The sequence below is a fragment of the Artibeus jamaicensis genome, unplaced genomic scaffold (genome assembly GCF_021234435.1).
Source record: "Artibeus jamaicensis isolate MK-2021 breed Jamaican fruit bat unplaced genomic scaffold, CSHL_Jam_final contig_477, whole genome shotgun sequence".
Taxonomy (NCBI): Eukaryota; Metazoa; Chordata; class Mammalia; order Chiroptera; family Phyllostomidae; genus Artibeus; species Artibeus jamaicensis.
In genome coordinates this window covers 3,047,257-3,074,324 of record NW_026521854.1, presented here as the reverse complement: position 1 = coordinate 3,074,324, position 27,068 = coordinate 3,047,257, and the positions used below count along the sequence as shown (strand labels likewise).

Sequence of the window (27,068 nt, the reverse complement as noted above, 5' to 3'; positions counted from 1 at the left end):
GCCGCTGCCCCCCCTTTCTCCAGCCCTATGCATACTCCCTCTGTGGCCCGGCCGATCCTCTCCAGGGACCGCCCCTAGCCTGCTCCAGGAGAGGCAGCACCACCCTAGAGGTGTTACAACTTCCCGGGACACCCCAGCGTTTCTTCTCGCCCCCGTCCGGTTGCTTGGAAATTTGCACTGGACAGTGACGTCACACAGGGAGGCGGGTCCCCACCGGCTCCCACACCAATGGCGCGGTCGCGGCCAGCCTCTTCTTTTCCAGTGATTGGTGTCTCAGGTCCCTCCGCTCCACCCCAGCCCGCCATGGCGTCAGGCGCCCCAGTACCCGGGAGGTGGTTCACACTTTAAGAAGTGAAGTTTTTCGCCCCCTCCCCCTCCCTGCCCACCTCCTGCAGCCTCCCGCGGCCCGCAGAGCCGGCGAATGGAGCTGCGCTGCGGCAGCGTGGGGAGCCAGACTGTGGGGCGCAGGATGGATGGGGACAGCCGAGATGGCGGCGGCGGCAGCAAGGACGCCGGGTCGGAGGACTATGAGAACCTGCCGACCAGCGCCTCCTTATCCACCCACATGACAGCCGGAGCGATGGCCGGGATCCTGGAGCACACGGTCATGTACCCGGTAGACTCAGTGAAGGTGAGGTGCGAGGAGACTTTAGCGACGGAGCGAGCAGAGAGGAGAGCGCGCGTGCGTGCATGGTTCCCGAGGGAGGCGATCGGTGCAGCTTTGCACAGTCTTACCCCGCCAGCACACGCGATCCGAGGGTTTTGCGTCCAGGCTCATCACGGCTCCTGCTGGTGCGCCCGGTGCCCAAGGCACAGCGAGAGGAGTTCGCCGCCAGTGATGGGTGGCGCGGGTTCTCACACGTGCGCTGTTTCGGAGGGAGCTGGCCGCCGGGGAGCGCTAACCACGCTCCCGCTTAGAAACGTGGCCCTTGACGGGCCGCGTGTCCTCCGGCCCTGGCGTGTAGCTTTTGCTCCTGGGGTGTTTTGGTGGTCGCTGGAGTGGCAGGGGTTTTCCAGGGTGTTGGCAGCTCCCTCGAGGGTGCTTGTTTGGCGGCACCCTGTGTGATCACCTTTCCTTAGGGCACTGCATCCCTTTCCCTGGAGTTTGGGCAACCGAACAGTAGAGAGGCAGTGAGACCTCTTTTTGGAGCAGGGAGATGGGCGAGCAGGGAGAGTGTGCGCTGCTGTACAGCTCTGACTGTGGGTTGTGTAACAGACACTCAGTTCGCCAACTGCTTCCCCAGGTAGTGTTTTGTTTTGTTTTGTTTTTTAATGCGTCTCTACAAGGAGGCAGCTTTAGCTGGATAGAGACTGTCTGTCTGACAGACAGCTGCCCTCTTGTCATCCTGTACAGGACACAGAGTGCCCAAAGTATAGACTAGTTAGTGCAGGGAAGTACTACTACTATTGACACATTGCTTTTGTGTGGGCATAGCTCATCTAATTCTTATAGCAACCCTGGCAATGAACAGGTGAAGAAACCGGGGCTCAGAGAGGTGCATGAATTAAGCTTCCCAGGCTCGTGCTCCAGCTGTCTCCTCTGATTGCAACCCCGGGAGCCTCTCTAGGTGGCCGTTATGGTGAAAGGCAGGTCCTACAAAGCCACCCGCCCCCACCCCCCCACCCCCAGCTGTCTCAGATGACTAAGGTTGGCCCCACATGAGCTGCCTGAAGGCCAGAATGTCCAACTCAGAGGATCTCCCTGCCCTGGCAGCTCTCAGAGCTGGCAGTCCGTGGCTGGAGAGGCACCTGCCCAGTGAGAGAAGGTACGGGCGTGCTGCTGGCTCTGAGCCTCACCCCTTCTGACCCTTATTGTCCCCGTGGGGAATTAAAGGAATGGTCCTTGCCTGCCAGGGTTAGGAGGGGATGGGGCGGATCTCGTCTCTCAGTGTTTCAGGGCTCCTCCAGGAAACACCCTGGACAGATACCAGGTTGCATTTTTATTGGAAAGAATCCCTCCTGTGTAGTGAAATTCCCCCTATTTGAAGCCCCTGTCTCAAGTGCCTTGGTCAGAGTCCAGAGAAAGTTAGGAGCAGGGAGATGTCATCTGAGCAGGCAGTGGACCTATTAGGTGGGGGCAGTGAGTGTTCCATGAAGGAGCTATGCCCCTTCTGAGGCCCTTGGCCTCTGTGCTACGAGTTTGGTTCAGAGCATCATTTGAGCTTCTCTTGAGGACTAGTAAAAATTAGTCATGCCTTTTGGGCTCCCTTGGATACTCTAAGGAGGTATTCATCTCATGTGTTTGAATTGTGTGATCTGTGTTCGGTTGCCTCGCTGCCCCTCATTTCTCATTCAGATGTCACTGTGTACTTAGTGTTACTTTCTGTGGCTATTTTCTCCAGCAGACAGGTTAACATATTATGTGGCAGAAGGAGCTGGTCTGGCTGTCACCTTATGGGGCTTAACTGGAAAAATGAAGCCTTGGGTCAGCGGATGCGTAAGGTCTTCTGGGTTTTGGGATTCTAACTCTGACTCTGGATAATGACCCACAGGGCTGCTTCTGTTTTTAAGCATGCAGGCTTGGTTTTAAAGCACCCCTCTTTTTTCACTACATTTTTCAGAAGGGGTAGGAAGGCTTATTCTTTTGCATTTTTTCAGCTGAGATGAAAGGCACACAGAGTTGAGCCTGTGAGACCCTTACAGGACGCCGGCAGGGCTGCAGCAGAGTGCCCAGGTCTGCCCAGGTCTGCGTGCTTGTCTGTGCCCAGCCCGAGGCACCAGGGACTCATCCATGCTTCAGCTGGGGCAGAGCTTTACTGGGAGAGACCTCGACTGTGTTTTTAAATGTTTTGGATGATGGAGAGTGTGAGTAATTGACTCAGGGGCCCTGGTTTGGGTTTTAAGCCCTGCCCCTAACTTGCTTCATGCCTTAGGCACTTGTTCTGTCCCTTAGTTTTGCCACCGGTAAATAAAGTGGAGGCCGTGGACCAGTTCGCTACTTCTCCCCCTTTTTAACCTGCCCCCCTTTCTGTGAGCACAGAACACCCATTGTCCTCTTGTATGTTATTTGAAATTTTAAATAATTTTGTCAGCTGAAGTCTCATCAATGTAAAGTGTGCCTTGGAAGAAAAAGTTTTCTTTAATTGTGCTAAGGCACACATTTTTTGACTTGGATGTTGTTTGTTAAGTGAGAGTGTTGGGTGGGCCCTCTTTTTTGGATTTTTTATTCTAGGTAGGGGGGCTGCAGATGGTAAGCAAGCTGCTTGGTTTTATGGTCATAAGTGAAGGAAGCTAGCTTTGCTAATGCTTCAAATGATAATAAAGTCCCGCCCCACTCCCGATGTCACTTGCAGAACCTGTGTTTTTCAGAGCGGGGGTCATGACCCATGAGTAGGATCCTTTAAAAAAGACGGGTCCGTGAGATTGCAGGATGCAGTGTCTGGCGTGCAGTAGGGGAAAGTGTTGCTCCACGAAGTTCTGCTTGGGTTTTGTGTGTATGCGTGTCCCTGCGTGGCTGTGGAGAGAGCTCTTTTGGCTGGGATCATGGCCAAAAAAGTGTGAACTGTACTGAACCTGACGATCAGCAATATCTCGAGCTCCTGCTGTCATCTGCCTGTGCTGCCCCTTCCTGTGTCTCCCTCCCTCACCTGGTTTCATGGTGGTGGGATGTGAATGTTCAGTGATTGGTGAAGGGCCAGGCCCCTGGGACCTGTGGCTGCAGGTTTTCTTCTGTTGGTACTGAGCCCCCGCAGTGGGACGAGGGACAGAGCGTGGGGCCTCCCTAGGGCTTCTGCCAAACGGTTGGCAAGTCCTTGCTCCTTTCTATGGGGGGTTTGCAGCAGGTTTTCCATGACCTTCTTCCTGGTGCTCCAGAGGGGCAGGTAGACCGGCACTTGGGGTGGATGTGAGAACCTCTGGTCCGGAGTGCTCAAGACTGTGGGGAGAATGCCAGGTGGGTGGAGGAGGAAATTCCAGCCAGATTAGGCACACCGTGTAGGCCATGCTGAATCCCTCGCGGTGGTGAGAGCAGGGCCCACAGGAAACAGGAAAGATTTGAAGCGAGGGAACATCCGCTGACCCTTTCACAGCCCTTCTCTTGCTTTGCTTGTCAGGGAAACGGCTGCCCTGAACTCTGCTAGGAAGAGCCCTCCTTCCCAGCTAGGGTGCAGGTGGATGGCTGACAGCATTCCCTCCTCGAGGTGCTGAGACTTTTGGAAGCCTTGGGTTGGCCCCACAGTGGGGGCAGGTTGCAGCCGGCCCTGCTGAGCTCTGAGTGAGCTCTGAGCAGCACTGCGCCAGGCAGGTGTTAGGATGGCCCAGCGTTCCTCAGCTTCTGAGTCTGCGCCCTGTGGCCCGAGTTGTGCAGGTTGACTAGGTGTCATTGCTCAGCGAGGGGAAGGCGGCTTCCAGAGTCCTGTCCTACCCGTTTCATTGCTTTTGAAACTAAGTACAGTGTGGCGGATCCCACTGAACTTCAAAAGGGTGTGAGATCCCACATTCTTCTGCTTCTTCGGATCAAATTATAGGGATTTTGCAGTCTCTCCTCCCTTGTCTTGTCTCCTTCAGATTCCTCCTCTCCTTTCTTTTCTTCTTCACTGGGAGGTGCTTTTCTAAAAGGTGGATTTTGGGGGCAGGGGGTGGAGTCAGAAAAGGAGCACTGTTGAGTGTCAGCCTTAGTACGTGTGTCCTGAAGTTCCAGGCTGGGTGCTGGCTCCCAGAGTGGCACCTCAGGCCTGCATGGCTGCCGCTGAAGGAGTGGGGATCTCACCCGGCCCCAGGGTCAGCACTTGGCCCCACGAGGCCACTCTTCTGCCTGCGGCCGGCCTCCTCTGCCGGGAAGTGGGGGAGGGATAGGCTGGGCAGAGGGCTTGGAGGGACATCCTTAGCATTACAGTGGGTGGTGAACGTGGCCTCAGGTGACATCTGCTCCTCTATAGAGAGTCATGTGGAGCTTAATGGGGGATCTAGGTGCCGGCGACCCCGCAGGGGTGTGCAGGTGGGCGTTGGGGGTTGCTGCGTGGAAGGCCAGCAGAGCTCTGTGCAGTACTCCCTCCCTCGGGTTCCATCTGGGTGTGGTTTTGCTCCCTGTGGCCGACTCCTTCCTGAGGGCTGTGGCCCACGTCCTCATTAGGACGGGCTTGGGTCTTGATTCCCTTCCACCTTCAGGAGGTTGCCTTTCCCTAGCTCCCTGGATGAACTGGCTTGCTTGTGTTGAAGGAAGCCTTTGAAAAGTCTCTTTTGAACTCTAAACCCTAGAACTTTCTTCTGTGTCTTTTCCTAGCTCCCCTAATACCCAACCTTTCCCTCTCAAAGAATCTTCTTTGTGCTTGTTTTTCATCTTCCACAAGTTGGAATCTGGTCCCCTGGGTGCTGGCCACAGGCATATTTGCTGGAGCTCTGGGAGGCTGGGGAGCTCTGCCTCACCCGGAGTCCACCTTCCCCCCCCCTTCCCTGTGCCTCCCCCTTCTCTTCCCCTCCCCTCCCCCACTTTGAATGTTCACAGCGTGCACTTTTCATAGAAGGGATGTGCCTATCACTTTGTCTGGTTTAACTGTAATCCTTTCCTCTAATGCCTTCTGGGTTGGAATTTCTCACCATCGGAGAACTACCTTGGAGAGATTCAGAGCCCAGTCTTTGACTTCCTGGTTGGGTAGGACACTCAGCTTTTCTGAGTTTTAATTTCCTTATCTGTGAAGTGCAGGTACTAGTTTTCTTGCTTTCCTGTCCTTTCCGATGCTTTCTCCTTCCCTTGTTTCCCACTGCACCTCCCTTTACCAAGAACTCCCTGGAAACGAGGTCCCCACCCACTGCTCTGAGTGGTCCTTCTGTCTCCCCCTCGGATGAAAGTCCAAGGGGGGGGGTTCCCATCAACTCAGGAGCCTTTTGGTCCACGACAGGGTGGGAGTGGGACCACTCCCTTCTCTCTGTTACTCCACCATCCTCCTATGAACCTGTCCTTTGCCTTTGGGGCTCCTGCCATCCACTTTCACTTTCCTGTCACCCACCCACCTGAGAGTGTGGCCTGAGTCCTCCGGCCGAGAGGCAGGAGGTTGAATGGTCCAAGCGTGGACCCTGAGCCACACGGCCCGGACCGGGTCCCAGTTCCCACTTAGGTCTCCTCACCTGGTTTCCCCAGCTGTAAAAAGGGGGAAAGAGGGCGGCGATGTCCCAGAGTGGCTGTGAGGGCTGCATCCTCAAAGCTTTTAGCACAGTGCCTGCCTTCAGCGAATGCTCTCAGGGTGGCGTCATCGCCCTTGTCACCCATGTGGTGCAGTCTCTCTCCATTCTCTGCGCACCGTGGTGTGGTGCAGAGTGCTTCCCCACTCGTCCGGTCATTTCCTCTCGGTCACCCCAACTCATTCAGACCCTTCTGATCTCCCCACCCCTCAGGTGGACATTCTTTAACTCCTGGGCCTGTGCTAACCCAGAGCCTTCCCGCCTCTAAAATCTTGAATTCGGACACCTCAAAGCCGGGTCACAGCCTTCTTGCTGTTACCCTGGGCTGGGTTCTCCCTCCCACCCTGTCCTGTCAGCCTCATCGGGCCTGGGCTCTGGCCCATCACTGCTCCCACGGGCCCGCCGATTCTCTCTTTGCTTTTTCCAACATCGGCCGGCCCAGACCCCAACCCGGAACAGACTGTCAGTGACCGTGTGCCCGGGCCTCAGGCCCTCTGTCCGGCCCTCCAGGGGTTCTAGTCAAGCTTCCGTCCTCCCCCACAGCGGCCTCAGACCTTGTTCTTGCTTTTGAAGCCCCACCCCCTCCACTTTTTTCAGCCTTGGCTGTGTGGCATCTTGCTTCCTAGTTAATAAATGAACCGGGAGACGCAACAGAGTCATCTTCCTGTCACTGCCCTCTGACCCCCACCCCTCCTCCTATAGAAGGTAAGATGGTGCTTTCTTCCTCTTGCATGACGTTGGGGGTAGGGAAGGGCAGTGCATGGGAGCTCAGTTTTCTTGTGTGAAAAGCGAACGCATTGATGCCAACGCCCGCCCGGCAGGGTTGTTGGGAGAACTAAATGAGGCAACACACGCAGAGTCTGGGTGCACACCTTCTCCATAAATGCCCACGGAGGTAGCGGTTTTGGTCGTCTCTCTCTCTCTTGAGGCACCCGCTTCCAGTATCTTTTGCCTCGCCCTGCCCCACTGGTTCCTCCTTAAAATCATTAATCTTGGTCCAAGTCATTTATGTGTCCCATCTGAAATGGACAAACAAACCACAGGCAGCTCACCTTGGCCCCACGTGCCCCAAGGGCCACCCTCTTTCTTCCTGGAAACAGACAAAAGCTTATTGCTCTTTTTATTTTATTTTTTGTCATCAAAATAATAGATGTTACAGAAAGATCGACACTGGGTCTCCCTCCCTTGTCGCCCCCAGGCCCCTGGCCTGTGTGCCCACCGCTCCACATCTCCAAGATGAGCTTAGTCATTGTTCTCCTGGCCCCTCTGCTGCGCTGGCCCAGACACCTCTCTGTGAGGGGAGCCTCGGGGCCCTGCGCCTCTCTGCTTCCCCTGGACTCTGGGTCCCTTTGCAGCCTCTGGGCCTCCTCAGAGCGCTGCCCTCCACCCTCTTTTCTTCCCCAGGACACACGTCTCAGTTTTCGCCTGGGTCCTGATAACTCGCAGACGGGCGTCTGGTCCAGTCTCTGTGGGAGCTGGGTATCCGGTTGCCTGGCGGACGTGTCCACTTTACTGCCACTCGACCCGTCCGGTGTGGACACCCTGACCTGCGCTGGGCCTGCGCCGGGCCCGGGCCGCCTCGGACACTTGGTGGGCGGGCGTCTTCAGTTTCTCCCCGCCCTCCCCCTCCCCTCCCCACGTGCCTCCCGGACCTGGCTGCCTCTGTAACACCTTTTGAATTTGTTGTTTTCTCCCTGTCCCCACTGCTGCCTCCGCGACTGCCCAGCTTCGCCGCAGCACGCCTGCCCCCACCCCTGCTGCCGGCGGCCTGGCGCGGCTTTGTCGTCCTCCACCGCACTTACCGCCTTCTGGAGGATGGCGCCATTCACTGACAGTCATTATTAGTATTGTTGGTTTAAATTTCACTTATGCTTGCGTTATTGATTTTGTTTACCTGTTTTGTTGGTGTCTGTAATGTTACTGATGTTGTTTATGGTGTCGCTCCCCTCCTTCCCCAGTAAGCTGTCAGTGGGCAGAAGGAGTGTTTGCAGTCTTGTTCTCCCTGGGGCATTTCCCTCGCCAGAAACGGCCGCGGGCACCGCAGTTGCTCAGTAAAGTGTTTGGTCGCTCAGGCACCACAGATGGTGCCAGAGCGGGCCCGCTCACTGCGGCCCCAGAGCCCTCCAGCTTCCTGGCAGCTGAGGTTTCCTCTCCTCAAACAGGCTGGAGCGGCGAGTTTTAGCCAATGTGCTACAAGAAGTTTCCAAACATGCAGTACCTGACTATTTAGTCAGGGGCCCTGACCTCTTCCCCTTAGAGTGTCAAATAAAAAAATGACAACAGCCAAGAGAACCATAGCCATCTGGTGTGAATGAATCAGAATTATACCCATGTTTTGGTCAGATCAGCCAAAAATATACAATTGTTTTGGGGTGCTGCAAGATTTTAGAGGTTAGCGTGCGTGTGCCGTGAGATGGAAAAGGGCGAACCTCAAGGTCAGAGCGCTGGTGCCAGTCCTGCCCACTTACTGCATGCAGGACGGAGCTGCACCAGGTCCGCCGGGAACACAACTTTCCGCCTTTAAAAAGCGTCAGGCTGTAGGTAGGTGCCAGCTCATGGTGTTCGTTATCAACCTGGGGTCCCGTTCCAGGAAAATCCAGCCCCTTCTTCAGGGTGTAGCATAGCCTGGGGGCAGGGAGCAGCCCCGGGTCTGCAGTTCACAGTGGGGCTCAGTCTCCCTGCCTGCTGCTCCCCCGCTGTCCCTGCTGCCTTCGGCGTAAGTCCTGAACTGCCACAGATGTCCCCCCACCCACTCTCGGACACAGCCGGTCCCCAGAGCCAGTCACAGGAAGGTATTCTGTGGGTAGGGCTGAGTTGTTTTCCGGAGATGTGAAGAAAAATGCTTTAAAACTGCTGTTAAACGAATGCTCATTTTTACTTGTTGTGTTGTTTTTGTTGATTCCATGATGTGTCTTGGCCACAAAAGGATTTTTCTGCCCTTCAGTTTGTCCCTTTTTCGTGGTCGAACCCCCAAGTTGTGTCCTGATGAGAGAGTGAGTCCACCCACTGCGTTCCCCGCACAGGCACTGAGTCCCCTCCTGCTGGGCTTCGTGCTAGACGCCCGCAACACAAGTAAGTCCCTGCTCCCAGGGTGTGCTCCCTGTAATTAGACCCTGAGCTTAGGTGAGAGAACTAGGTCCTTTAAAAGAAAAGAAAGGCACAACTTGGTATTTACTTTTCAGCGGGTGCAAGGCCGGAGCTGTCTGGACCCTGGGGTGCTCGGGCTGCCGTCAGGTCTGGAGCCTGCTGGAACCCCATCCCTCAGGGGTTCTCGACTGGACAGTCTTTGGTCGCCAACCTCCCCCCCCCCACCCCGCCCTGCCCTGCCCCGTCCCGGCACAGACAGGGGCTCTCAGTTCTACAGCTGCCCACCCCTTCCTCACTCCTGAGGTTGTTAGTCACTCTGGAAGCCAAAGTTGGTTCATAGAGGATGACTTTGCAAACATCTCTGACCCTACCCGTAATCCCAGACAGGCAGGAAGGGCCGTTGTCTGGTTACTACAAGGTGTTGTGGTTTCACATTCATACTTTCTCTCGGAAGAGAAAACAAAACATGTTGAAATAGAGAGAAATCCCAGCAGCAGCTCTGTTGAAGCAATTGCTGCACAATAGGTTTAGGAAACGTCTGGCCATCATGGGTCAGGTTGGGGGCCTGCTTTGTGTCACTGAGAGGACTTCCTCTGGGGCCACCAGCCTCTGCACCCATCAGGCACACCCGGTGGGAGGCTCAGAAATCTGCGGCCTCTGGGGTCTGGCTGCCAGAAGCCCCTGACCTGACAGCCCTGCCCCCCTGCCCTCCCACCCCCGGCAGCCGCAGCTTTTGCCCTGTGGTGTGGCTGTGAAGGCTGCCCTGGGGGACAGGGGTTGGTGTGGGGGGGCCATGTGCGGATCAGGCTGGTGCTGGTGTGGTAGCCTCTAGAAAGGTCTCCAGACTGGGCAGAGGGAGCAAAAGGCCCAGGAATTTAAGTCCAGGTCCCCCCATTAACCAGCTTTGAAAGCTTGGGTGAGCTACTCCTCTGGGCCGGTGTCTCTGTGTCTGATAGATGACTGTCAGTCTCCTACAATACTGTCATCTGTTTGCCTGCTTGATGGGGCTGTTGACAAGCCCAGGTGGGATCACGTTTGTGGGTGGCTTTCATCAGCTTTCCGATGCCTAGCGGATGACAGAGGCAGCATGCTCAGCAACTCAGAATGGTTCGGGGCAGCTGTGCAACTTCTGAGGCCAGGCTGCCTGGGGTAGCGCCTGGCCAGGTTGCCAAAACCTCTCTGTACCTTATTTTTCTCACCTGTGAAACAGGGATAATAACAGTACCCACCTGCTGCTATGGGAATTAATTATGACACACCTAGGGAGTAAAGAATAGTGTCAGGTACATGATAAGCACTCAGTATTAGCTTCTATCATCATTTCTGGAAGTGGTATTACTTGAATGCCTGGGTAAGCATGAATGTTGCTGTTGCAATTGTGTATTGCAACTTTTTGGATTGTTTCAACCTATGTTCTGTCATTTTATCCTCTTCTCCTTTGAAGGTGGGAAGAGGCTGTCTCATTTCATAGACGGGAAAACAGCTTCAGCAAAATAACATGCATTGGCCAACTCAAGCCTCTTTCTGCTACACCAGAGCTGAAAGGGAAGAATGGAAGAAGGGAATTGGGTAGGAGCAAGCAAATGAGGTGTTGGGGTGCGAAGTCAGATGTTAATGAAGGCAGAACCCTGGAGCTGGGTTCTGAGAGAGGAGAGCATGGGGCCCCACCTTGCATTCTTGGAAGGGAGGGTCTGGAGTGGAGGGAGTGCCAGTCAGAAATCAGAGCAGGGCATGGAACCTAGGGCTCTAACGTATCAGCAGGAGTTTCTTGGTCAAATACTCCAGTATGGAGGGCAAAGGGATGATGACAAGTGGTTACTGCCATAGAGTATTTTTGGCTTTGCTGGGCTTCTCTGCTATTGCACCTCCTCATTTTTTTAGGGTTCAGTTTTGGACTCAGTGTAATGATTTGAGTTTGGACTGGCCTGAAAATTTCTTTCCAGATCACAGCATAAAATAACCTGCTGGGAAGAGCAGTAAATCAGAGCTTGGTCTGCTGGGCTGCAGTTTTCTCTTCTTCAGTAGGGAAGCGTAACAGTGCCTGTCTTGCCCCTCTTTCAGGCCCACTTACTACATCTAGGAAGAAAATGCAGCCAGGTTTGCAGTGAACACAACTTCAAAATTATAAAGCTTTGGTTAGGTGCCAGGCCGTGGTATTTTTTATCCAATTGGATCCTGTTAGAGGGATGAGGATAGCTCATTGGAATGGAAAATAGAGGCTCCCCTTCCAGGGACCGGAGGAGTCACTGCAGCTGTGTGGCCTTGGGCACTCGCCCTCTGTCCTTACACAGTGCCTCCCATATGTTGGGTAATCAGCAAGTTACGCTGCGAGCATGCTCAGAAGTCCATTGACAGTTGGCAGTGTGGGACAGCAATGGGAGGAGTGGACACAGCCGCTGTGATGAGGCTGGTGAAGGACTGGGCCACCGTCAGGAGGACGGCAGTGTGCCCAGAGCAGTTAGGGCCCAGGCGCCTCCGGTAGGGTTATTATTGTATGTTCACCTATACTTGTCGAATGAGTCTGCCCCTTTGAGTACCAGGCACACGAGGCTGGGGACAGTCCCACCTTGGTCCTGCCCGTCTCTGTTTTCCTTGTTTGCTCATAATGCTGACGTAGCAAAGTATGAGGGGAAGGTGGTAGGACACAGATGCCTTTGTCCTGGGGTCCCTGGTCTTCCTTTCCTCATGCCGCCCACATTGAGATGTTTGCTGGCGCCTGGCCTTGGCCCGGGCCTGGCAGCCTGAGAGGAAAGTGCAGGGGGGACATGGCCACCCACGGGAAGCTCGCCAGCCAGGCACTGCCTGGGACTCTCGCTGTTCCACTCCCCTGGAATAGAGGGTGTCCCGCAGATGACCGGTGCGGCCAGATCCTGGATTAAGGGAGCCGGTTGGCCGGCTGATGGTCAGATCCGGGAAGTCAGGCTGGAGAGGTGGGGAAGCCTCTCCAAAGGACAGAGATGGCCCTGTTTGTGCGGGTGTGTGAGGGCGGGGGCAAGCCCGGCGTGTGTTTTAACAGAAGAAGGAAGCCCGCCTTTCCTTAGTCACTGTCTCCACGGCTCGTTTGCTGGATGTGGGCTTGTGTTGGCCTGATTCAGAGAAATCTCTCTACTCAGGCAGAGTTAAAAGGTGTTTGCAGAAATGCAACTTCATCCCCTGGTCTTCACTGAATGACTCAGTTAACCAAGGAGTGGGGTGAAGTGGTGGGACAACTTGTAGCCGGCACTAGGGAGCCAGGCAGTCAGCGCCTCTGAGGCCTCTTCCCACGGAGGTGTCCATCTGGCGGGGAGGGCAGCGACGAGCCTGTCCCCACAGGACCAGAACCTCAGGAAGGGGTCCAGGAAGGGCTCCTCGGGGAAATGACATCCCACCGTCCACATCTGGATGGAGGGGGACGTGGATGTTCATACAAAGCTGAGTGATTCTCTCTGTCCCCCAGAATGCCACGGCCTGACCCCAATCATCAGGATACCCGCACCCCACAACAGTCTAGTTTTGGGGTTTTGCTCTGAGTCTTCTGACCACAGAATCAGTTGAGAAAGTTCTGTGGTTTGGGGTCACCGCACCGGGGCCTCCGGGGGGACCTGCCCTCCTTTTCTGGCATCTCTCCTTCTCTCCCCGTCCTGAACTCCCTGTTTGGCCACCAGACCACTGTGTGTTGGCTCCCAGACAAGCCTGGCCTCTGCCCTGGGTGGGGACACTCACCGCTGAGCCCAAGACCAGAGGAAAGTGGGGTGAAGAGAAAGGGGAGAGAGCTGTTGTGTCAAAGGCCTTTCTGCTCATAATTTGTCCCTATTAACGGTTGACGTGAGTGGCGCATGCCCGCCGGAAGTGCAGCTGTGTGATTTGTGGAGGTTCAGGTGCTGACTGCATGACCTTTACCCCCCCCACATCAGTTTACAGGGTGACAAGCAGGAGAGCTGACGGACTGCGTAGGTGATCACTGTGCTTTCCCAAGGACAGGGGTGGAGCTGGAGCCGTGGCACTGTTCTGGACGCTCAGCTCTGTCTCTGGTGGACCCTCCTATGAAAGGGAGAGGCCTCGGCCCCCTGAGCTTATCCATCGGTCTCCACCGATTGAGATAAAGGGCCTGAAACTGGGCTTTTGTAGATTTTCCTCCTGGCTCCTATATCAGTCCTGGGTTCAGACAGGTGCTCCTGGATCTTACAGCTTGGGGAAACTGAGTCCCGCTCCTCCCAAAGGCCAGTCTGGTGACATGGGCGAGAACGGGCTGACCCCGGGCCAGCCCTCCGCGTCTGTGTCGGCGGGCTCAGGGGCACAGGAGGTCCTCGTTACTAAATCTGTTTGCCGGGTGCTTTGGGGAGGACGTGTGTGGGCCTTTTCCAGTGTCGTCAGACAATACTGAGCTGTTACCCGGACAGAACAGAAGAGAAAGATTTGATCTGGTTTAAGTGAACCACAGAAAACGCCCCGTTAGGGGAGAGGGGTTGTCAATGAAAGGGTTAAACACCTAATGTGTGTGTGAGACTAGAGGGCTCTCCTGTACTGTAATTGGGTTTAAATTTTTCCCCTTGTATCCGGACTTCTCAATCACTGAGTTAATGCACATCACGTATTACGCAGGCCAGGAAGGGTGACAGGCCAACTAGCCTGGCTTTGGAAATGACGGAAGGTGCCTAGTTAGCCAGGACAGCTTCGAGAATACCAGCTGCAGAAACGTAAAAACAACAGAGTAACAACCAGAAATACATGGACAAGTTAAAATGGCTGTTCGCTCCTTATTTGCTTCTAAAACGAGTCTTTCCGGTTTTGGAGGAAGGTGGAGAAGAAGGTTGATACCCGGTCTGTTGTGATGGGGTGGGAGCTGGTACAGTCCTAGGTGGCCCCAGGGTCCACTTATCCTTGGAATTAGTGCTGTTCACCAGGGCTTTGGAGAGGGGGCTGGCCAGGGACGCTTCTCCTGGGATTGGGAAAGAGTTAGCTTTAATAAACCTCCCTGGAGTGTCTCTTCCAAGGGTCTTTCGTATTTTCTGATAATCCAATCATAAGACAGTTTCTGAAATTCTCTTTCAGATCCTAAAAACGGAAAGTTACCACAAGCTGGGCCATTACCAGAAGCCGCTTTAAACTGAAAACAGATACCTGATCTCTGAGCAGCCAGAGTTGAAGGGGACGGGAAGAGGCTTTGTCGGCCTAAGAACCGCAGCGCAGGGTTCCCGGGTGCGGAGGGCCGGGAGGGGGACTTGGAGAAGCAAGGCCAGAGCGACCGTTTCTGTGTGAACTCGTGCATCACACTTGGTTTCCACTGAAGGGTGAATTGTAGTCAGGTTCAGAGGCCCAGAGACCTGGCGGCCGAGCGGCCCTGGGAGGAGCACTAGGCTGGCCTGAGGCTCGGGTTCTGCATCTGTGGAATGGCAACATTGAACTCAAACTCCCAGGAAGGAACGGTCTCCCAGGAAGTTTCCAGTTCTGCACTGTTCGCTCCCTATTTCCCCGTGGAGTATACCTTTGGGGCGCCTTCTTCTTCTTCTTTTTAATTCTCACTTGAGGATATATTTATTGATTTTTTTTAGAGAGAGAGAGAGGAGGGGAGAGAGAAGAGAAACGTGAATGTGAGAGAGAAGCATCCATAGATTGCCTCCCGTACACACTCTGACCAGGGATTGAAACCCCAACCTAGCTATGAGTGCTGACCGGGCATCGAACCTGCAGCCCTTTGGTGTATGGGACAGTGCTCCAACCAACTGAGCCACCCGGGCAGAGCTGAGACACCCTCTTTCGATTTTGGTTTAGGGGACAAATGGAGCTCTTCTAGAAATAATTACAACTTTGAGTGTGTAGTACAGACTTATAGGCACCTTTTTTCCCTGGGAGGAAGCTGGGCAGACCCCTGCCTGCAACTCTACCTGGGGCTGAGGAGCAGGGAGAGGACCCAGCTGCTGATACACCATTTGGGACCCTGCACCTCAAAGTGCCTGACTGGAAATAGCCATTTGTTTAAGTTTTTGAAACCTTCAACCGCAGCACTTAAAGGCTGCAGACCATTCATTCAGGCAATTCCAGAAATGCTGACTGGCCAGAGCCCCACCCTGGAATCTACGGGAGCTGGGAGCAGATGCTTCTGGAAGGCCCTGTTTATAGCTCTCTGACTCCTTCCTGACGGAGGACCTTTTACAAGTGTTCTTCCAGGAAGCTGAGTCATCGAGGGGGTCAGCCGGCATGGCCAAGGTCGGACACCCAGTGTTGCCGCTGCAGCACAGATGGGGTTGGGCCGGGTGCCCCAGAGTTTTGGGGAAGCGGTGGTGGGAGTGACAGGCGGGGGGAGGCTTGCAGCAGCAGCATCTCCCCTCCTGGTGACAGGAACACCATCGCTCCCTCGGTTTTTGCTCCCTTAGGTTTCACAGTGAGAAACCTCTTGGTCCCTCCCCTCATTGCTTCCCACCTTCCTTCTCCGTTCACGAATCCAAGGTGGGAGGCCAGGACCAGACAGACAGACAGACACACGGTTCAAAGGCCACGGTCTTTAGGGCTCAGCGTGGTCTCCATGTCCTTCGGCCCTTCCCAAGCTCACCTCCTGGGACTCAGCAGGCTGCCAGAGACACCAGCCTCCTCAGGCCTCTGTCCGCATCCCACGTGCCCTACCTGTGCCCCCAGGAGCCCCTTGGCTCCCACGCTTCACCTGCCCTGCTGCCCCCAGCCTGCAGGTCTCCATTTCAAAGTCACTTCCGGGCCCCTCCCCGAATCTGACCTAGCCAGGTCCCCTGCCGTTGCTGTTGCAGCCCCTCCACCTGCTTTGCTTCAGGTCATTTAGAGTTCTCCATTATTTATTTGTATGATTTTTGGTTTGCTCATTCCACCCCAACTAGATTAAAGACTCCTCGTAGGCAAGGACCTGGGCTCACTCTGCTCACTCCCAGCACCCCTGAAGATGTGCTGACACCTTACGGAGTCGGGAGAACTTCGGGTGGAATGACCCTGCTTTACCGACTTCAGGCTACTGAGCTGTAGCGCCCCCCTGCGTCCGGGCACCCTCTCTTCCGAAATCCGTCATCAGGTGGCTGCGGTTTAGATCGTACACCCCAGCTCCTGTTTCCAGGTCAAGGGTTTGAGTCAGCATGAGATCTCGCTCAGGATTGAGGGCTCCTGCCCTTCCTGTTGGCTTCCAGTAAAACTTAAAAAACGACTCCCCAGAAAGCTTGTGAAATAATTTGTACCTGGAAACATTTGTACAGGCAAGTGGACCCCAGAGTCTGAAAAAGTGACTCTTTACATGCTTCCTTTTGGGGTCTTTCCCCACAGACCCTGGGAATATCGGGCCTGGGGTTTCTGGTGTTCTATCGTCTTTCCTGTCATTGTCTGATAGGAAAGGTGTGTGAACAAAGCAGGAGAATGTCCCTCCCGCTGTGACCAGGCCCTCCGCGCACATCGTCCAGTCGTGTGCATGGGGAATCCGGCTTTGGAAACGTCTGGGAGATTTGCCTGGACATCCCCTGAGTGCACTAGTGTTCCCTGAGCGCTGGAGCCGGCCCTGATGGGGCTTACGTCCCTGGCTGTACCCGGGTGGTAGACCCCAGAAAATGCGCAGGCGCACCAGACTTCAGAAGTCGGATCTGTGCCAGGCGGAGAGCCGTTTGGAGAAGGGGCTCCCAGGGCCGGCTTTGTAAATGCCTGTGGGAGAAGTTTAGAGCGTGTCCGAGCCCTGGACCGTTGTTGCAATGCCTGTGTGAGCTCGGGCGCCGTGCAGGGACTGAGACCACTGATGGGCAAGGCCGCCCTTTTCTGTGTGTTTCTCAGACTTTAATGGGAGACAGGCCTGCAGACACATTACCCGATGTAATTACGAGTAGAGGAATGAGCAATAGAAGGCTGGCGACAGGGCTGCTTTGAAAAGTCCTTTTCCTGTGGATAATAGGCTAATAGTGGGGCCTGCCTCAGAAGGTGTGGCCCTGTGCAGGGTGCGGGCGCCAGGCTTGCAGAAGCCGGCAGGACCACACTTGACTTGAGAACCAGCCGTGCCTGGGCCCTCTGAGTGGCCCAGCTCCCTGGGCCTGTCTGCGTAGGTTCCAGGGGCGCTGTCACCCCTGGCGCTCGGGCTCCTCTGCTCCCTGGCTCTGGTGGCCTCTCCCACTTGGCTGGTTTTGGGCAGCTACCTCCCCGCCTGAGCAGCTGGAGTCCCGGTTCTGGGAAAATACCTCTGGGGTGGCACAGCAGCGAGTATCGTAGGGGTGCGGGGCCAGTATGTGGGAAAGGGCAAGGATTCAAAGTCTGCATCTTAAGCATTTCTGCTTCCCGTTCAAGTGTGACTTTCCAACCAAGAGCCCCCGGGCTGACCTTCCAGGTGCTTCCTTCCGAGGAAGGATCTGCAGCCAGAAATATTGCTGTGTCCAGGGGATCGCGTGGCGCATTTGGGGCCACCCCCGCCCCCCCAGCTGCCTTCGCCGAAAACAGGCACACGCTGAGGAGATAAAGGACACCGAGGAAGTTATTTGATTGTGACAGGGTTTCAGACTATGAAATGCATGTGGAAGGCACTGCTGCTTAGCTTTAGGATTGTTTGAGGGTTTACTCTCTTCACCTCTTTCAAGTATGCAGTTAAGTACTGTTAATAAGCACATTTACATGGTTGGGCAGCCAATCTCCAGAACGTTTTTTATCTTCTCAACCTGAAACTCTGCCCATTAACAACAGTCCCCTTCCCCGCTGCCCCTGACCCTGGTGCCCCACCCCCCCCCCCATTCTAACTTTCTGTGAATAAGTAGAATCATATAATGCCCGGCTTTTTGGATCATGGCTGGCGTGGGCCTAAGTAGGTGTCAGACTTCCTTTTTGAGGCTGAATAATACTGCACTGTACGTATCTACCCCATTTTGTGCATTCGCCCGCGGATGGACACTTGGGTTGCCTTCACCTTTTGACTGTTGTGAATCCCTCTGCTGTAAACATGGGTGTGCCGCTGTCTCTGAGTCCCCACTTCCAGTTCTTTTCCATGTGTAGCCAGAAGTGGGGTTGCTGGGTCCTATGGTAATTCTCCGTTTAATTTTTCAAGGACCGTCCATACTGTTTTCTGTAGGGGTTGCGCCCTTTGACCTTCCCACCAACAGTGCACAAGGGTTCCAATTTTTTCTAAAAGAGGGGGTATTTTTATGCAGGTGTTTTAAAGCTGATGTGTGGATATATAGATCTAGTTCCCTCCAAATAAAACATACCTGCACACACTTTTTTCGAAGGCTTCTTTACTGGTTTCATAGATTTAGAATGCTAGAAGCCAATAAGGACTTTCTTAGAGACAGCCTATTAACTCCATTTATTTGTTCAACAAATATTGACAATTGTCCCATATGGGGGAACGAAACAGAAGTCCCCTGCCCTCATGCGTATACCTACCAGTGGACATTCCTGTTGATGCCCGGCCAGGTGGAAGGGCTGCTTGGAATTCCGCGGGGATTCGGAGGCAGAGTTGACGGCAGGTCGGGTCTCTGGCACTTAGAACAGGGCTGTCCATTCTGTCGTGCTCGCATACATTTCGGTGCACATTTCGGGGGATCGTCCCTGTCGGGAAAGTGAGCCACGCTTCTTGGAAACATCCAGTCCTGCCGGGTGAGGGGAGCGTGGGGAAGGGAGCGGAGGGCTCCGCGTGCCCAGGCTGCGTTCAGCCCCATCTGGCTGTTTCTGACAGTTTAGAGGCCAGTGAGCCCTTGAACAGCGGGACCTCATGGGAACGGACGCCAGTCAGCTGTATCAGGGAACCTTGGTATTTAGGTCCCTGTCCGGCCTCAGCCTGGCACCAGTTCAGTGTCTGCAGAACTGCCCTTGGCGCTGAGCAGTCAGACCAGGTGAGCGAGCTTCTGCAGCACTGTCATCTTGGGCCCCTTGTGCCTGTGTGACCTTGGCACAGGTGACTTTTTCCCCCGACCTCTCTAGCTGTCTCAGTTTCCTTTGTTACACAAGCAGGTTCAAGGTAAGCAGCTGGCGCACTCATTTAGACAACGGAGGGAAGAGAGGTGACTCTGGGAAGGGATGGGGGGACAGAGTCCTTTGTGGGGCTGCTGTGGGCAAGTCCGCTCCCTTTCCCGGGCCTCAGTGTCCCTCCTGTCAAAAGGGGCTGCTCAAGAGGTGGTGGCAGTGGCTGTAGTCGTCCAAAGTCTCGGTGTGCCGGTTGCTGGGGGCTCGCTCCCAAGCAGGCCTGGTCCCCGGGGAAGGGGTTTTATGAAGGAATTAGAGTCAGCCTGACACATCATAGGAGGTCATTGTTTATGCAAACCCCCCCACCAAACCATAAATAAAAGCAACAGCAGGCGTGTGCCAGCTCCCAGGCAAGGGGCTTTTCATTCATTGTTTCCTTTAATCCTCCTAAGTGGAGCCTTGAGGAAATAGGTGCAATTATGCATTTACTGATAAAGAGACAGGCTCCAAGAGGTCCAACAACAGGCCTGCTAACGTGCAAAGGTGCAAAGGTAGGAGTAGGAGCAGCGCCCTGTGGCTGGTAGCTGCCTCTGGAACCCTGGGGGCCACTGTGGGGTTTAGCGCCCGTCCTGTTTGCAATCTAGCGATTCAGTTCAAACCTGTAATGAGATCCTTTGTGTCGCATGGCCATTTATCAGCAAGCAGGGGGAAAAGCCCACACTTGCTAGGCAACAGCAAGCTGGTTTTGGTGGTGGTTCTCAGTATTTCAGAGCCATTTGTATTAACATAGGTGGTGGTTTAGAGGACATACAGGAGCCTGTCTGGAAATAATCACGATGATGATAAACGTCTGTGGAGCACTTGCTGTACTATACTATACTGTATTGTACCAGCTGCTTGACGTGGCTGGGTGGTTGGTCTGCTTTGTCATTCATTCACCGAAGTTAGCACATGAGATGAGAGTTTTCACAGGTGAGGGAGCCACAGTTCACCTAGTGACTTCTCCACATGCACCCAGCTGCAAAACATGAGGTGGTTGAGGACCGAGGCCACCTTCATGTCCAGGTCCTAAAGCGGCCTCAGCCATGAAGCAGAAAGTCAATAAGTAATTGTTGAGTGAATGGATGGACTTCGGAGCCCAGGGGACTGTCTGAGCATCGGGTGGGTAGGTGGGAATGAGGTTTCTTAGAGATCCGTGGCTGGGATATTCAGCAAACTGTGGTTGAAGGACAGTCCAGTGGGCAGGGTCTGGGAGTTGCAGCGCTCTAGGATCCTGGCTCAGTGGTGACCCGCTCTGGGAACGTGGACAGGGCACCTAACTGCTCACTAGCAAAGCAAAGCAAAGCAGGGGCTAAGAGGCTAGGAGGGTGGCAGAACTCTGAAAGCAAACGGAAGCCCACAGGAAGCCCCACATGCAAGTTAGATGGGGGCAGAGTTGCCGGGGTGCAGTAGGGAGCAGGGAACAGCTGTCGTGTGGAGGATTGGAACATTCCCGGACTCTATTCTTCATCTGGAAGTATCCTGGTGCTCGGGGTGGCTTCATATTCTTCTAGGGCACTTCTTTGTAGACTCTTGTATGAAAGCTTGTTCTTCCATGTGGCGTGATGATGCTGTCGCGAGTTTACCTATATGCCAGGAAAATGCAGTGCTTTTGAGAAGGAGATCTTTTCAGTTCTGCCTCTGACATCGTGCCCTCACCTGTTGGTGGGGTGTTTAGAAGCCAATGCCGTGGACGAGGCTGCTGCGTCCGGAGGCCCGGGAAGGCCAGGTCACTAGCAGTGAATTCGAGCCAGTCTGGCTGTTGAAATATTCGGTCTTAGCCTTTGAGTACTGATGGAGTGCCAGGCCTGCATCGATGGGCAAATGGTTCACTCTGGGTGGGCAGATGGTTCGTGCACTTTTCAAGGAGAGAGAACGGATGTGTGTTGAATCAGCCAGTTTCATCTGGGACCAGTGGCCAGGCTGATGACTAGGGTCGGGAAGCAGTGAAGCTGTGACCTCCATGGCACTGTGCCTGTGACTGTCACTAAGTTAAGTGCACACTGCTGGAAGGGGCCAGGTAGACAGGCCCCATCAGGAGCTAATCAACTTGGGAGTCTAGCTGACTTTGATATAGTCCAGCCTACTCCCTCTTCAGAAAGTATGCAGGGGGTGGTGTGCAAGTGCCTTAGTGGGTCGTAGAAGAGGTTGGAGATCTCCTGTGACCCCTTCCAGTCCACCCTTTGGTGAGGGGCTGTGTTGCCTTGTGCTTTAGGGCCTGGCTCTGGAGCCAGATGCCCAGCTTCTAAATTCTGTCTGCACTTGGTGACCTTGGGGCAAGTTGCTTATCCCCTCTATGCTTCAGTTTCCTTGTTGGTAAATGGGGATAGTTAGCTGCTTATGTGATTATTTTAATTATAGATGTTTTGTGAATAGAAGCATTGGAGCTCCAAGGAGCAGGTTGGCTTGCCTAAGGTCACACAGTCTGTGAGTTGCCAGTCTGTGGGACTAGACCCTAGGACCAAGGTCCCCGCTGCTCTTGCAAGGTTCTGTTACGCCTCCAGCCCAGCTCCGCCTGTCCTTCGGTCTCGCAGTGAGGTCACCCATCTCACCCATGTCACGTATCTCTGTGACTGGGGAGCTCGGGAATTTGCCCACCTATAGAGCTGAAAGAGTTTAATCCTCTGGGTGGGCCTCACACTGAGTGTGTCCTGGGTACATTGGGCCTGAGCCAGGCACAGTCTTTCATCCTTCCCTCCTTCTGCTGTAGAATTTTCTAGAGAAGGGGAGGAGTGACCAGGTTTAGCTCCTAGGATAAAGAATGTGGAAACGGTTCAACCGCAGGCAGGGTGGTGAGCTGCTGCCCAAGGGTGGCGATGGAGACCTCCAGGGCGTCACAGTGGCCTTGCAGGCAGCCACAGCTCTGAAGAGACCTGTGGGGAGGGCTTGTGCGGTGGAGGGTGGAGGCCGGCTCCCTTCTCCCTGACGCAGGGAGCCCATTGGTCGTGCTCCCTGCTCAGCTCTTCTGGGCTCCCGGCGTCCTGTGCATTAGGTAACCACGGAAAACACTTGACCATTAAGTAAATTCCAAACTCCTTAGCAAGTTGTGCAGCGCCTCCCGTAGTCCAGCCCCAACCTGCCTTTCTCCCAGAAGACTTTTATTGATCATCTCATGCTCAGCCACCCTCTGGAGTCCAGGGCTCCCCGTCCATCCGTGCCTCACCTCTGCGCCCCACACACCTCCCGAAACACTCTGCCCTGTTTTCATACCCATCAGCACATTCACATCCCCCCTCGGCCGGAGTTGCTCCCTTCTTCTCTGTGCTCTCTTTGCCTTTTGGGGGGCTCCAAAGTCACACACGTACACAGTGAAAAAAACCCAGTGGTATAAACAATAGCTCCATTCCTTATCTATTGCAATGTCTTCCCTTTGTCTGGGGCAGCTCCAATGCCCCTCCTCTGCCACCCTCCCGGCTTGCCTGTGGTCTGGGGTCTGACTCCTCCCACTGAGGCCTCTTCCCAGGAGTGGTGTTTGGTGCTGTTGTGGCTTCTTTCCTGGGGCAGGGGGTCGAGGAACTTGATTCTGGTTGTGTTGGATGGACTCTGTGTCTTCTGCCAAATTCATGATGAAGGCTCTTCGCTTTGTCATTTTGTCACTAGAAACAGCAGTGTTCCCTGATGCCTGCTCCTAATGGGCCGTGAAGGTTTCAGGGTTGTGTGTGGAGAGTGTTCATGACAGGTGTGAACCCTGTGCCGTCCAGGCCCGACCTCAGAGACCGCGGGTGACAGGAATGTGAGAGTGTGGCTGGTCTGTTCAGAAGGGTCAGTGTGACTTCTTTTTTTGTTTTATTATCTTTCATTGATTATGCTATTACAGTTGTCCTGATTTTGCCCCCGTGCTCCCCTCCACCCAGCACCCTCCACTCAGGCAGTCCCCCCACCGTTGTTCGTGTCCATGGGTCATGTGTATAAGTTCTTTGGCTTCCCCCTTTCCTGTACTGTGCTGTACACCCCCATAGCTATTCTGTGACTACCAGTTTGTACTTCTTAATCCCCTTTCCTCTTCACCCATCCCCCACACCCCACTCCCATCTGGCAACCATCAAAATGCTCTCAGTATCCATGATTCTGTCTCTGGTTTTTTTTGTTTGTTTGCTTATTTTGTTATTTAGATTCAGTTGTTGACAGGTATATATTTATTGCCATTTTATTGTTCATAGTTTTGATCTTGTTTTTCTTAGACAAGTCCCTTTAACGTTTTATATAATAATGGTTTGGTGATGATGAACTCCTTTAGTTTTTTCTTGTCTGGGAAGCTCTTTATCTGTCCTTTGATTCTAAATGATAGCTTTTCTGGGTACAGCGATCTTGGTTGTAAGTCTCTGATTTTCATGGCTTTGAATACTTCTTGCCAATCCCTTCTAGCCTGCAAAGTTCCTTTTGAGAAATCAGCTGACAGCCTTATGGGAGCTCCCTTGTAGGTAATGAACTGCTTTTCTCTTGCTGCTTTTAAGATTCTCTCTTTATCTTTAACCTTTGGCATTTTAATAATGATGTGTCTTGGAGTGGGCTTCTCCAATAGTGACTTCTGACGTCTGGCCCTGTGGGGGACACAGGTGAAAAGGCTGAGACACCTTGATGGTCTGTTCTCTTTTGTGTGAGCCACTCCCTCCCACCCTCCCAGCATCAGGGTGACCTGAAAACTCAGCGGTTTCCGGGACCCCTAGAAGAGTGGAGGAAATTGGCGCTGGTACTATTTACCTGCTACCTCTCGTCCTTTCTCTGTACAGCCCTTCAGCTGATCCTTTGTTGAGTTGGCCCTTTGCTTACTCTAAGAGCATGGCTCAGCAGGGGCGTCCCACACGCCTAGGCCTGGAGCTGCCCTGCATACCTGCCATAATCATCCCCCAGCACCTCCCTTTTACTGGGGGGTAAGGACTGTTTTTGAGGAATCATTTTTCTCTTGCTGATTCTGAAACTTCAAGAGGATCAGGTTTTCCTTTTGGTTAAAGGAAGAGAAAGGCAAAGTGTATTCTCTTCGTGCACATTGTTGCCAGTTTGGGAGATGTAAAGAGACGTGACTGGCACATTTAAACTTGTGAATACCCTTGGTGGTGCTGCAGTGTGCTGGGAGCGCCGGCCCCCCTTCGAGGACTTCTTGCATGGCGCCCTTCCTTCCTGGCTGCTGTGTGTGTGTGGGGATGAGGCTGGATGCCTTGTGTTGGGTGACTTCTGCCTGTGTCTTCAAGGGCCAGGCCATGACTGTTGGAAGGACCACGAGGAGTCCATCTTCTGTAATGAGTGTTATCGGATGCAGGTTCCGAGTCAGCGCAGGTGGTTTTGAACTTGAGTGCTGGAAGTTTTTCTGTGCCTGGTTCTCCTTGATGTGGTTTTGTGCCTCCAAGGATTCTGGGGCCTGAGACAGGCTCTCCAAGCCCTCAGTGAGGCCCGTGGCTTTCTTCCAGAAAACGGTCTTCTCCCACAAAGCACTGTGCCAAAAATGCCTCTTCCTCCCAGCTTAGCTGTAATCTGTGGGTGGTGTCTCATCGAGTGAGGCCTCGTCGGAATGGGCTCTCTGGCCCTGCGCTGCCTGCCCTGGGTGGTCGTGGGTGGGGCTGGGGCGCATCAGCAGACCCCAGTGCAACGGGCACACAGTGCCGTGGTGGATGGGCCCCGGGAGAGCTCCAGCTGCAGGGCTCAGGAGAGGCAGTGACCCTGGGTGGGGCCCTGCTGTCTGGCTTAGACATTTACTGTGGTTTGACTTAGTGACTCCGTGCTGCTTGGCAACAGCTGGCGGACAGGGTAGAATTAAGCTTATCAACTTGATTTCTGATTCTGAAATCAAGATACTGGGTGGCAGGTGCTAACATTATTTGGCATCTTTGTAGCACTGTCTAGGAGCCTGGACCGTCTTTCCTCTCTCTGGGAGAAAGTCTGGAACAGAACTGCTGGCCAGCCTTCTGGGCTGCAGGGGGTGGGGGTGGGTGGGGGAAGCTGCGCCTCTGGCTGCACCGGGTATTCGCTTGTTCACAGGGGACCTGGAAGCCTCACTCCAGCCCGAGCTCCCTGTTTATCTGCCCCAGAGTAGGCCCTACACAGATGCTTTTGAATGGGTCAGTGGGCAGATTTTGCGCTGCCTTCTCCTTGTCCTTGAAGTGCCACCTGGATTGTACTTTGGGCACGGGAAGTCTTTTATACTATTGTTTTTTTAAAAAAATATTTTATTGATTATGCCATTACAGTTGTTCTAGTTCCCCCTTCATTCCCCTCCACCCTGCACACCCCCTCCCCCACCATTCCCCCCTTTAGTTTATGCCCACCTGTCTTAAGTTCTTTAGATTCTATGTATCCCCTACTATTCTTGCCCTCCCCCCTATCTATTTTCTATCTACTGTCTATGCTACTTATTTTCTGTACCTTCTCCCCCTTCTCCTCCTCCCACTCCCCTGTTGCTAACCTTCCATGTGATCTCCATTTCTGTGGCTCTGCTCCTGATCTAGCTGTCCTCTTAGTTTGCTTTTGTTTTAGGTGTGGTTCTTAATAACTGTGAGTTTGCTGTCCTTTCACTATTCATCTTTTTTATCTTCTTCTTCTTAGATAAGTCCCTTTAACATTTCATATAATAATGGCTTGGTGATGATGAACTCCTTGAATTTGATCTTATCTGAGAAGCACTTTCTCTGCCCTTCCATTCTAAATGAAAGCTTTACTGGATAGATCAATCTTGGTTGTAGGTCTTTGGATTTCATGACTTGGAATACTTCTTTCTAGCCCCTTCTTGCCTGTAAGGTCTCTTTTGAGAAATCTGCTGACAGTCTGATGGGAACTCCTTTGTAGGTGACTGTCCACTTATCTCTTGCTGCTTCTGGGATTCTCTCCTTCATTTTACTCTTGGCTAATGTAATTATGATGTGCTTTGGTGTGTTCCTTCTTGGGTCCAACTTCTTTGGGACTCTCTGAGCTTCCTGGATTTCCTGGAAGTCTATATCCTTTGACAGATTGGGGAAGTTCTCCTTAATTATTTGTTCAAATAAGTTTTCCACTTGTAGCTGTTCCTCTTCCCCTTCTGGTACCCCTATAATTCAGATGTTGGAATGTATAAAGATGTCCTGGAGGTTCCTAAGCCTCTCCTCATTTTTTTGAATTCTTGTTTCTTTATCCTTTTCTGTTTGGTCATTTTTTTCCCTCTTTCTGGTCCATTCCTTTGATTTGAGTCCCAGTTTCCTTTCTATCGCTATTGCTTTCCTGTGCATTTCCCTTCATTTCAATTAGTGTAGCCTTCATATGTTCCTCTAATTTGTGACTAAAATCAACCAGTTCTGTGAGCATCCTGATCACTGGTGTTTTGAACTGTGCATCTGAAAGTTTGGCTATTTCTTCATCACTTAGAGTTATTGGCTCTGGGGCTCTGAGTTGTTCTTGAGCCATGTTTTGATCTGTTCATGTCTATTACATATGAGGAGTGGAACCTTAGATTGTTCACCAGGGTGGGGCCACACAGGTGGCTGGTTTGTGATGCTGTATGTGGGGGCGGGGTCAGAGAGGGACAATGGCAGCCCCCTCTGCAGCTTCCTGCCACTGGGGCCTGCACGGTCTGTCTCACCGCTACGCTCCTTCACCGGTTTATCTGTGCACGAATGTGTGACTGGAGTCAGCCCTCAGTGGGTCTGCTCGCTTCTCCACACCTGGGATTCACCCACGGCTGCTGGTGCACCTGGGTCGCGTGCCCAGGTCGGTCCAGTGGATCTTTCCTGCCCGACCCCGCTCTGGTGCTGGCTCTGCCCCTGTTACCGGTTTGGCTGAAGGGTTCGTTGTTGTCAGACTTCTGTTTAGTTCAATTTTCTGTGGTTTGGCTGCGTTTTTGTTGCTAAAACTTTGTTGTTTTTAAAATTGGTGTGAGAAGGCCTCCATCTTGGTGGAAGTTTATTTGTTTGTTATGTTGAGAAGTTTCAGAAAGGACGGTTGGGAATCCCCAGCCTTGTCCAGGTGGGGGTGGGGTTAGACTGTGGTGGAGTTAGGTTGCA

General features: G+C 53.5%; 1 protein-coding gene across 3 annotated transcripts in view; it reads left to right on the top strand.

The window, feature by feature from the left end:
* The first annotated feature begins 278 nt into the window (after positions 1–278).
* SLC25A37 (solute carrier family 25 member 37) overlaps positions 279–27,068 on the top strand; it is a 36,723-nt gene continuing 9,933 nt past the window's right edge. Inside the window, exon 1 of one of the 3 annotated variants that reach the window (XM_037152677.2) lies at positions 279–631. In XM_037152677.2, coding sequence (XP_037008572.1) covers positions 422–631 — 210 coding nt within the window. In that variant the 5' untranslated portion in view covers positions 279–421. Of the gene's footprint in view, positions 632–6,757; positions 6,823–8,471; positions 8,659–27,068 lie in introns of those variants that run through there. The other 2 variants (XM_037152679.2, XM_037152678.2) reach the window with 2 other exon arrangements.